Source organism: Tiliqua scincoides, chromosome 11 (assembly GCF_035046505.1).
Source record: "Tiliqua scincoides isolate rTilSci1 chromosome 11, rTilSci1.hap2, whole genome shotgun sequence".
NCBI lineage: Eukaryota > Metazoa > Chordata > Lepidosauria > Squamata > Scincidae > Tiliqua > Tiliqua scincoides.
In genome coordinates this window covers 2,785,232-2,797,328 of record NC_089831.1, presented here as the reverse complement: position 1 = coordinate 2,797,328, position 12,097 = coordinate 2,785,232, and the positions used below count along the sequence as shown (strand labels likewise).

Here is a 12,097-nt window from a genome sequence, read left to right as displayed (position 1 = left end):
ACCTCTGGGCTTTGCCTGTGGAAGTGGGTACTTGGGATCGCTTGACCTCTCTGACTTTTCCATTCTCGGGGAATTGGGGGTGGGGGGCTTCATGGGACAATGAAAGCTCAAAGCCAAGTTCTTGGTACTAGTCAACTGGAGAAGGAGAAGACAAATGACAGCCATTCAAAAGTGACAGCTGCCTTTCAATGACTAAGCAGCCCTTTGAGGAGTGCCAGGCCAGCAGAGAAAACTCTAGATGGGGGGGGCAACAATAGGTGGGAAATGGGGGAAAATGAGAGATTTTCACTACAGGCAGTTTCAGCTCAGCCCTGCTTCTTAACTCTCCATGACAACTCTCTAGAAGTAAACCACCGGGAGTGAAAAAGAAAATTGTGTCTCCAATTTTTAATTCTGGAAAAAATAATGTAATTCAGCTGTTTTCCTAGTACTGCTTAGAATCTCAGTGACATTTGGCCAAGGATTCTCCTGGGGCCAAGACTCAGATCACGTAAATATTGTGTAAGAGGTTCTACTTATTTCCTAATCTTACCTGGAAGGTTCTCAAGGGCTGGCTGTCACTTGGTTTTAAAAGCACAGCAAATCCTCCCCAAATCACAGAACACTCTGACATTAAGTTCAAGCATCTGGGAACATGAAGGACCTTTCAGAATCTTCTTTGATAAAGCTGTGCCAATGTCCAGTACCAAGAAGTAGTGAGGATCCAATGTTATTTATCTACTAGAATTATTTTTTACCCTGCATCTATCAAGGGCATGGGAGCCTTGTTTGGGCCAGGAACTGGCAAGTCTTAAGAACTGGTTCAGTGTTGTGGCCCAAGAACTCCCAAGAGTATGAAGGTGGGAAAACTCAAATATCACCTCAGTGAGCAAGGGAGGACTAAGACAACCCATTGATCTTTCTGTCTCAACGCCCTCCCCATCTGCAATATGGAAATAATGCCAGTTTAACCTTGCAAATCTGGTGAAAGAATTACTGAGACTGTGTGTGATGTGCTTTGAACATGCTATCATTAAAACAAAGATGTTTTGCAAATCTTCAGATGCCACAGATACCCAGACTCAAAATCTGAACAAGAGAAGAAAACCAGAATCAAAATTTATGAGAGAAAAATTTGCTTTGTAGAGAGGTTCAACAACAGACCTCACAATTACTAGATAAGGAGCATTCCATTATAATGGAACACATTCTCTCTCTTGTGTGCTTTCAGCATTGATCTCTAGCAATACTAATGTATCCTTCTGGTTTTAATCATAAGACAACATACTGTGTTTATCTGCATTATAGATTTAAAACAGAGCAACCATCCACTTCTCTTCTCTTAAAGGGTTCTGGGAATTGAGGGGAGGGAGTTTGCAGCAGAGATGCAAATTGTCAACTGGAAATGCCCAGGCTCTAACTTCCTCAAAGAACAGCAGTTCCCAGAGTTCTTTCATCGATGTGAGAAAGATCTTAAAGATAGTTGCTGCTGCTGTAGCACACAAGGTGTGCTGAGCAAATTTGTCCTACCCCCACCTCTCCAATCTCCACTAAGCCCCCTCCCACACCTGTCCTGCCAATACCATCTCTGATGTCCCTCAATGCCTCCCTTACTCTCCTTGTTCCCTCTTTGCCTCTCCAGTGTCTCCTGTGACCCTCAGGTCCCGACCCCAAATCTTGCCTGCATTCCCTTTACCCCCACCCATCTCTCCATGCTCCTCTCTTGTCCTTCAGTACCCCAACATCCCCTACCACCACCCTCATCTACTCATATCCATGTCTCCCCTACATACCTCTGCTATCCCAATCTTCCCAGGCCCTTTCCCCACAACTCTCCTGCCCCCAGTGCCATCTTCAATCTCTCACACTGCCACCCCAATCTCCCTTGTGCCCCCCCATCCGTCCCAAACTGACTGCAACCCCTACATCTTTGTGATTGGGAGTGGAGCCAGATGGGCTCAAAGTTTTAAAGTCCCCCAACCAAACCTGTTGTGCTTCTGCTCCAGTTTGCACACACACACACACACACACCCACACACACTATTTAAAAACAAAGACATGTTGCATATTTCATGTAAGATCTGGTTTTTCTCAACCTGATCATCTACTGAGACCCTGATCCATGTCCCCTAGCAATCAGAAATGCAGTGGCTTGTCTTTTCTACAGTGAATGCACTGAGTTACCCTACAGAATCAGGACAGTGGACACTGAATAGTGGGGGCTCTCCAGGGACTGGGTTGGGGGCTCTGCCAGGATTTCCTATCAGGAATTGAATAGTAGAGCTGGAAGTTACTTACAAGGTCATCTAGTCCAACCCCCTGCCTGAGGCAGGAACCTGAGATGGTTATAAAGCAGCTCCTTGGAAGTTCCAAAACAATTGAGGGCACAATCCTAACTGGTAGTTGGTCCAGCGCAAGTCCCCTGGGGCCCAAAACTTGTGCCTGATGCAGGCCTGCTGTGAATTGCTCTGTGAATGACTTAACTAAGAAAACTTTCCAGGCTCCTTCACTGCTGTTCTTTCATTGCTCATCAGATCTTTTGAGGAGCAATAAAACCCTCTCTTCTTCAATGGGAGTGTTTTGTTGCTGCATTTGAAAAGGAATTTTTTCCCAGTTGATTTTTTTTTCTCCTTTGCATTGCATTGTCCTTTTCCTTTCATTGCAGTTTTTTTTAATTTTTCCAATACACATGTGCCACTTTTCAACCACAGTGGTTCTCCCAGCGGTTCACTGTAAGAAGTTCAGACGTAAAAGGGGGATGAAATCATCGTCTGCACAATGACAGTTCTGGAGAGGCTGCCAAAGGGAGGCAAGCAGAGTAAGAAAGAAAGAAAATGTTCATCTTTTGTCATTTTGCTGTAATTCTTAGCAGCCTTAAGTATTTTTTCTATACAGACCTGTTGCCAATAAACAAATAAGGGTTTTCTCCTAGCCAGGCTACTGCTGCTCAAAGTATTTTGAGAGAGCAGAAATGGACAAAGCTTAAATGTCAGCACGATCCACCTTCCTAATCTGGCCACACAACCTATTTTGTCTCCACTTGCTCCTGTGCTCAGACAGGAGGCAATCCTGGGTGGGCGGAGGAAAGGCCCCGGGGCGGGCGGTGGGAAGCAGGAGTCAAGGCTGGGATCCAGCAGTTATGCAGGACCCCAACCCCTGTTTCCAGGATGAATGGAGCAGCTTGAAATGGCTCTGCACTCCTCAGACTTGTGCCACCTCAGGTGGTGGTGCAAGTCCGAGAAGACCCACTGGAGCAAGGACGCCTTACCCAGGGGTAAGGCGAAAAGTTTCCCCTTGCCTCTGGCTGAGCCGCCTTGGGGCCCCTATCCTGCGCTGCATACAGTGCAAACCTCTTGACTTGCCTGTTCCAGCACAGGGTAGGATTGCACCCTAAGAGTTCTAATATTAGCTTTGACACTTGAAAATGAGAGCTGACTCCTACTAACACCTGACTGATTCCCTGCTGTATCATCATAACACCTCACTGACTCTCGGAACAATTCAAATCCCCTTTTTGTTCCATAAGGCAGTTGTGTTTTCCTTTTCTGGTTATTTGGCCTATACCTTTAGACAGAATACAGATATCCCAATGTGGTTTGTTTCATTGCATTCTACATCACATTATACATCACAAGGCATACAACATAATGGAATTATCTGAAAATGTTCACCATTTTGGCCAGTAGTGGTGGTCCCCCCTCCCAGGTGCATCACCCGGTAAGGTCTGCACCCTCTGCACACCCTAGTGAGACCACCAGTCTTAGGATGAGGCTGGCACACAGTTGCAGCCTCCATTCTTTGTTCACATTTAGCGGTGCATCTTTCTGAAAGAAGCATATTTGTAAAAAAGGGAAAAGAAGCAACAAAGAAGAACTATTATGATATTGTGCGTTGCTCTCACCTCAATAAGGACACAATCCTATGCAGGTCTACTCAGAAGTAAGTTCTGTTGAGTTCAATGGGACTTACTCCCAGGAAAGTGTGGTTAGGATTGCAGCCTAAAGAAATCAGAACTCCCTGCCAAGCAAGCCACATTGAGCTGGCTGGTCCTCCAACCAAAACAGAAGCCCTCCAGTCATCAGCTGGATTTTGGCAAATGCAGCCCTGTTATTCAGCCTGAAATCAGCATCATCTCAGAAACACAGGGGTACAGCTTACATGCAACAACAACATGTAGACTTCACACGTGTAGGTGCTATGGGTCTTTGACATGTGCTCTGCTGGGAAAAGCCTGAAAAGGGGGTTAGGCCACTTCATAGATCGACAGACACATCAGTGGACCTTTCAGTTAAATGAACCCTTTGGGAACCCCTGAATACCCAAATGTTCAGAACAAATAATAGGGCAAAGCTGTATTCACTAAGTGAGGGCTGTTACAAACAATGAAAGGGGCCTCTGTGCCAGGTATGCATGTCAAAGAGGCCCATTCATTTACTCCAACCACCTCACTCCTGGGTCTGACTTGAGTTGATAACTTTGCTCTGGGTATAAAAAGAGGTGTAAAAAGTGATCAGCGCTTTCAAAAGACACTGATATTTTTGTAGCAAATACACAAAAAGCAAAAATCCAGAGCCACCTGTCTGTCTGTCTCCCTATCATGCCCTTCCCAGCTACTAGAGCAGGGATGGGCAAACCCTCAGGGTCCCTCAATCCAGCCCGCAGGGAGCCCCCAGTCTCTGATGAGCCTCCAATGTCACCAATGTGTCTCCAATGAGGCATGTGTATTATAAATAAGCTCAGTAAAATTCATTCATTCCATCTCTAATGTATTCATTTATGTAAGTTTATTGAAATCTGAAATGTAAATTAATTCTTTATTTTTACCCGCCCAGCCCCTGACACAGTGTCGGAAAGATGATGTGGCACTCCTGCCAAAATGTTTGCCCAGCCCTGCACTAGAGAAATACAACTGCTTAGCAGGTAGCTAAGCAGAGGGGACCTTACAGTGTGTGTCTACCTCCAGTGTGTGTGATTCCCTTGAGCTCTCTCTGCTCCTCTTGGGGCAGCCTGAAGAATTCTCATCCTGGCTTCCGCAGAGCAACTCAGCTGTTGGTTGAAATTGTTAAATTGGCTTTCAGTTTTGAAAAACATTTTTCAGAATCGGTGCTGTGAATGCTGCAAGTGTATTATCGTTTAAGGGAACTGTTGCACTCACCATGGGCCTTGCAGAGCCCATTTTCACTTTGGTACCATTTGTACAGGCTGTATCCCAAGCAAGGGGTCTAATTCGCAAACCACTAGCATAAGCAACGCTCAACCCATCGCATCCCCCCTCCTTGTCTTACCTGTCTTCAGTAAGCCTCATGAGAGTTGAGCCTCGAGTTGAGAAAACAATGAAAGACATCCTCAGCTGGGGGCTGGAGAAAGAGAATATGATTTACCATCTGTAGGCATCATTCACACATGCAGCTACTCTACACCATTTCTCTACACTTGGTGACTGGCAGCTGAATGTGTGAACTGTGTGATGCTATTGAAAAGCACAGCATTAATTTGGGGAGTGTCAGTGTTGACCCACAGGCAGCTGAAGTGCCACACATGCACTGGTGTCATGCGCACATGTAGCTCAACTCAACCCAACAATTAACTCTGCCCACCCACCCCCAACTGCACACTGATTACCACCACTGCCATCAGTATGAAGGATTCAGAGATCAATGTGGCCTGGGGAGGCCTCCTATGCATGTGGGCTCTCAGTCAGTGTTGTATCTGGTCAACCCGTGATGCCACAGTTGGGCAGCTGTCAAGTGGAAGCCACAGGCATATGGCTATAGCCAAGAGCTACATCAAGAGCTAGATCAACATATAATTGAAGAGAAGATGCCACCATATCTCAAGGCAGACCACTGGTCTCTTCAACTCAGCATGGTCTACTCACAAGTGGTCACAGCTGCATTCCTGGCAGCGGCCTTTCCAAGCAGTGCCAGTGCCCAGTTGCTAGAGACCCTGGGACAAAGTCCCAAACTATTTGAAGAACTAAATGAACACAGACTGATGTGTCAAATGACTCCACAGAAGGGTTGGAGTTAGTCTGAAACAGAGTCAGGCATGAATGGCTCTCCTCAATGGTGAGCTTATGAGTCAACTGTAGACTCCATGAAATAACGTATTACAAAGTGAACCTATCCCAGGCAGTGGTGTAGCTATGGGGGTGGTGGTGGTGGTAAGTATTGCAGGCACCACAACATGCAGTGTAAGCAACCCTTGCAACTCGCCGTCTGAGCCATTCTGGGCAGCAACGGAAACACGCAACGTTTACAGCACTGACCGGACTGGCCCCTCGTAGCTATCCTACCGATCCCAGGTGCCCCCTTCTATGTAACAAGAGATAAACCCTGGCCCTGTTTCAACACTCAGGTGCTCAATTCAGACATTACTATGAAGGACATAAGATTGGGGTGTCAGTCTGGCCCATGGCAAGCCTGGCCCATGCAAAGGCATTCTGAGGCCTCTACCCCACTTGGGGTAGTGAGTACAGGGTCCTCACTATTCTCTGCAACATTGGGTCTCCAGCACACTCCATCATGGGAAGGATCGAACCCTGGGTACAGTATTAGTCACTGCAGCCACAGTACTAGTCGCCTGAGGGGGGCCAGGGCCTTAGGACCTTAGGAGCACATGGTACTGTGCTTGCCAGTGCTTCCCACTGCACTCCCTCAAATGCATGTTCTTCCTACACATGTCACTAAGGTCTGAACAGAACTGGAGTGAGCTCTTGGATAAGAGGCTCTAAACTTGCACCATTTCGCTGAGTGATATGGGTCTCTCTGAGGTGGACAGAAAGTCAATCCGGGTCAGTGGGCAGATCTCTGGATGAATCTCTAGGTTGGCAAATGTTCTGACTCCTAATTGTTTAACAACTGAAACAAGGGGGAAAAGCCTTTGTCCCCCTTCTAAATTAAGTGGATAAGGAAGCAAACATACAGGAACACCAGGAGGGAACTTCTGTGTGAAAAAGATGCAAGCTCCATTTTGGTATTGCAAACACACTTGGGTAATGTGCAAACACAATGTGGGCCAAGCATACGCACCCTATTCCTTAACTAAGAGGTTCCCTGTTTCTTAATTCTAAATCTGTGTCTCTCCCCCCCCCCCCATCACTATTCTGCACCTAACTCCAATTGTTGGCCTTTGGGGCTCTGATAAAACACAAAGGAACCCATGAGCCTTAAGTCTGCCCACCTTTGTAATATCATGGTCATTACCTCAATTAAGCAAAGGTAAAGAGTCCTGAAGTTAATGCAATTAATTTAATTAATTTAATTAATTAAGCAGGAATCAAGCCCAGAGAGACCAAGAGCCCAACCCTACCTGCCAGCCAGCAGGGCCAGACTCCAGCATGCTGCCCTGCAACAGCTGTCATGAAAGTGCTACAAAGCCTGGCGTGGCAGCAGAGTCTGAAAGTCTGGCGCTGGCTATTTGTTTCTGTGCCAGCAACTGAACTGGTCCAGATCTGAGTAGCTCCATTGGGCAGGCTGGGGCTCGACACAAATGTTGCCTTACCTCAAGGGGACCTCCAGGTGCCTCCCTGGGCATGCGGGACACAGCCTGGCCATTTGGGCACTGCTGCATTGCGGCAGTGGACTGGGCTGCCCATGACGCTGCTCCTTATATGGCGCATTTCGTAATCAGAGAAAAGTTTTACCCTTTTCTCCTGATACAAGAATGGGGGTGTCTACTCAAACTGAGAAGCAGGAGATTCAGGACAGACAACAGAAAGGATTTCTTCAGACCGGCCATAATTAGGGCTAACCTACCTGATGCTAAACGTGACAGTGTGTAGCTACAGACTTCAGTCTACCTGTCTGTAGGAGCTGCACATGATGATCACAACGCAGATCAGGAATGCAGAGAGGAACTGAAGGGTTTTTAACTCTTTGCTTCAGCACTGTTTCCTTGGTGCAAATCATCTCTCCAAAGAGCCTTTCAATTCTAACAAAGCTGCTGTAGCAAACGGACTTTTTAGGGTCAAATGGCATCTTTGGAGAAGTGTGGAGGCAAAGAGTTAAATACCTTCTGCCTCCATGCAGCAGGTCCTATCTAAACTGTGACTCCACAGGGTTGCCACACACAAGCAGAGCTGCAGGTACACAGTTAGCACCATGCATAGTTTGGCCCTTAGTTTATGTAAGTGGTTTGTAATTTGTCGACACTGGAAGTGGTGTTGGCCACTGGCTTTGAGGGCTCTAAAAGGGTCGGCAACCTACGGCCCAAGGGTGGATCTGGCCTGCCACCCAAAGACATCTGGTTGTGCAGAACTCAGCTTAGGAGGCAAAGCCTCCTGCCCAATTTGCCACACACTGAACAGGGCATGGCAGAGCCACCTGCCCTGGCTCACAAAGTTCAGGCTCCCCTGATTTGCTAGTTCAAATGTAATGGTCTAATCTGGTTTGATTAGACTAGGAAGTAATATACTAAGGGCCAAACCCTAGCCAATTTTCCAGTGTTGGTGCTGCTGTGCCAATGAACGTGTGCTGCATCCTGCGGTGGGGAGGCAATCACAGAGGCCTCCTCAAGGTAAGGGAACATTTGTTTCCTTACCTAGGACTGCATTGTGGCTACATCAGTACTGGAAAGTTGGATGGGATTGGGCCCTAAACCAGCAGTTCCCAAAGTGTGTGGAAGCCCAGGCAGGCAGCTCTGCCACTCCCCACCCAGTGCTTAGCAAGTTGAGCAGGAGGCTTTGCCTCCCAAGCCAAGCCCCATGCAGCCACTTCTGGAAGCTTGGCAGTGATGTGATGATGTCATCACCAAATGTCCAGCCTCTGGACCAAATGCCTCTATGAGGAGGAGACATCTATCAATAGTTGCTAGCTGCAATGACATTACAGTGCTTACATATTCCAAGGAAGCTTGAATCTGAGTATTAGCTGCAGGGATGAAACAGTGGGGGGGTGATGTAATGGAAATGCACAAGATCTCTCCAGGAGAGAGGGTGTGGTGTCAACAGTGGCCCCTTGCTCTGGCAGGCATGCATAGGGTTGACCCCAGGGCTCTAACTAGCAGTAGGTATACTGCACAGCTGCAGTCACTAGGGGCAACCAGGTCATTAAGGGATAACAGCAGCACCTGCAGGAAGGAAAAGAGGTGCGGGTAGTGGGAGGAGGAAAGCTTGGAGGAAGGAAGGAAACTGAACTGAAGGATTAATGGACTGAGGAACTAATGGCTGATGGAGGAACTGCTGATGGACTAACTGACTAAAGGACAGATGGGTGAATGGACTTTGGAGATTGTTAGAGACACTGGAGATTGGTGTTTGGTTGCCAGGCCTAAGACCTGCTGAGGACCAAGGTGTTACTGTAGTGGCTGGGGGAGCTGCTGGCAGGAGGAAGGCTAAAGAGGCCAGCTACCCTGGTGGTGGGGTCCAGCAGTGAAGAACTGGGGCCATTGCTGGGAAACACATGGGAGCTAATTAGCTAAAAGTGGGCATAGATTCTCTAAGCAAAGCTTGGACTGGGGATCTGACAAAATAGGCAGGGGGGGCTCTGGCCTCCATTCACTGCTGGGAGGTAGAAACAGGGTGCTGGACTAGGTAGAACTTTGGCTCTTCTTGTCTTACGGCAGTGGTTCCCAATCTTTTGCATGCTACAAACAACCTCGTCTTCTGCACTGAGTCACTACGCCATGTCCAATGCTCCACCACAAAGCCTTCCTGGGAGTCCCCAAAGGCCACTTCCAGACCATGCCAGTCCTGCAACCTACTCCATTGGCCTGCAGGGGCCCCAGAATTCCTCTTGAAATGGATCGGAAGCTACTCCCGGTCCACAGAAGGGACTTCCATTTTACTTCTGGGTTGCTTCTGCAGCTTCCGGTTACTTCTGTGAGGCATTCTGGGGCCCACGGAGACCAATGGAATGGATCGCGGGTCCCCTGCAACCCAGAAGCAGCCTCTGGGGGCCCCCGGCAAGGCTTTGAGGCAGAGCACTGAGTATAGGGTCACAGGTCACATGCTGGTTCACAACCCACTAGTGGGTTGCAACCACAGATTGGGAAATGCTGTCTTATGGTGCAAGAGGTGGAGACCCTGATCTAAAGCATGTGTGCTGCCCAATCATGTGCATGTTTACTCAGCAGCAAATGTCACCCAGTTCAACAGGACCTCGTAAGTGTTCCTAGAGTTTCAGTCTTTAACAGTACAATCCTATGCATTCCTACTCAGAAGCAAGTCTCATTGTATTCAATGGGGCTTACTCCCAGGATAGTGCGCATTGGATTGTAGCCCAAATGTGCTTTAAAAAGCCTATTAAAAGGGCTTTGGCATGTGCTGCTTAATATCAGATTATGGCTGGAAATCAACAGATACTACTGACCCCATGGTTTGTACCAGAACAGCCCCTTCCTCTGCTGCCCCATCCCAACATATCCCATCCTTTGTTTCCACTGTCAGCTGGACATCAGTTCTTACCTTATAAATTTGTGGGCCAGATGTTCCACAAAGTAATAGATTTCACTCCAGTGGTGCAGGACACTTCCTGATCTGGAAAAGAAATCATGCCAGAAGTTTATTGTTTCTATTATAGAAACTTTTAGGCCGCTGCTGTTTTATTACAGTACAGTTCACCTGGACATCTGTGCAATTCATCAAGTACAAAGCCGATTGGCTGCAAAAAAAGGCCTTTTGCATTTCCTTGAATGGGGGGGGAGGGGAAATGGCTGTATTCCACCCACTGCCTTGAAATGTACATGCAAATGATTGATGCTCCAGGTGAGCAGTTGGGGCTGCCCCTTGACAAGATTATATGGCAGCTGCACCAGGTCTTTCACTCTACACTAAGCAAACAACAGGAGGCCTGGCTCTCATCTGCATCCTTGCAGAGTTTTGGGATGGATTCCTTTGGCTGCTTGTCACAACAACACTTGGCTCTTCAGCAGGGGAATATGCAACATTTTGGAACGGGATCCCTCCGATTTCATTGTGCTGCTCATGGTGAAAAAAATTTAAGACATGGCATTGCTACACAGTTTTGTTTCCTTTTATATACATATATAAAAGGAGGACTTTCAGAGGTCTTCATATGCATTATTTGACTGTTTAAGCCATGTGTACAGGGGGAGGAAAAAGCACTATGATACTTAGGTGTTGACAGCACTTGTAACTAACAACCCAATCCTATTGAGTTGTAGTGCTGGTGCAGCAGTAGTTGCACCAGCGCTGGGTGTCATAAAAGTGCTGTAAAGTGCTTTTTGACATACAGAGAATGTGCCAGTAGGAAGGCCTGTGCCATACTGCCAGCGCTGAGTCCTGAGCTACGGCCACTGGAGCAGGTAAGAGTTGCTCCATGTATCACCAGGGCAGAGGAGAGGGCAGAACAGGGATGGATCAGGGCTAGAATGGGGCAGTGTAGCACAAGAGACCACTGCCATATCCTAACCCCTGTCCTGGACCTGAAAGCCCTGCACAGGGATTCTGACTTGTGCCAGCGATTTTGCTGGTGCAGATCCAAGTAGCCCCATCAGGCAGGCTGAAGCACTACAAGGGGTAGGGGAACAAATGTTCCCTTACCCCAAGACCTCCAGTCTGCTCAATTCCAGTGCTGGGTTCCGCGTGGGCCGTGCACAGCACTGGATTGGATTGGGCTGCCCGTCACTGGATGATGGTAAAAATGGAATTCATGGTCAAAATCCCACTGCAAGTTTGTGGGCTGCTGAAAACCCTTTTCTTCCCTCCTCTGAAATGTCTGGTATTGAACAGCTGGATATGGGATGCTGGAAAATATCAGCCAGTGGTCTGATCCTGGCATACATAACCCGTCACACTTAGGGATCTCTCGAGAAGTTTCCACCATTTTTTCCTTTACAGTGAGGCAGTTGAAAATGAGAAACTGTCGACTAGAAACCCTGCTTCATCTTTCACAGCTCAGAATACATAGTTTGGCTTTTTTTTTTTTTAACTGCAATGGCCAAACTCAAAAGTCACCTTCACAGTTCAGTTGCTAACAAACTCCATCCTCCATTGCTCTGCTTTGCTGCTGTGAACGGAGTTCCGCTGGACTCTTGGTGGTTTGGAAGTGGCCCTTCTCAGTTCCACACCACTTTTAAAACTTGCCACATAAGTACAGCTTCAAGCTTTCTCTCTCCCCTTGGAACAAGAGCTGAAACATCTGAAATTATAGCTCTT

At 47.5% G+C, this 12,097-nt stretch overlaps 1 protein-coding gene across 1 annotated transcript in view; it reads right to left on the bottom strand.

The window, feature by feature from the left end:
• The window catches only part of ANTXR1 (ANTXR cell adhesion molecule 1), a 175,798-nt gene that overhangs the window by 148,925 nt on the left and 14,776 nt on the right, over window positions 1-12,097 (bottom strand). The window contains exons 2-3 of the mRNA XM_066639503.1: window positions 10,385-10,456; window positions 5,265-5,336 (exon numbers count right to left, since the gene is read on the bottom strand). Coding sequence (XP_066495600.1) covers window positions 5,265-5,336; window positions 10,385-10,456 — 144 coding nt within the window. The remainder of the gene's footprint in view (window positions 1-5,264; window positions 5,337-10,384; window positions 10,457-12,097) is intronic.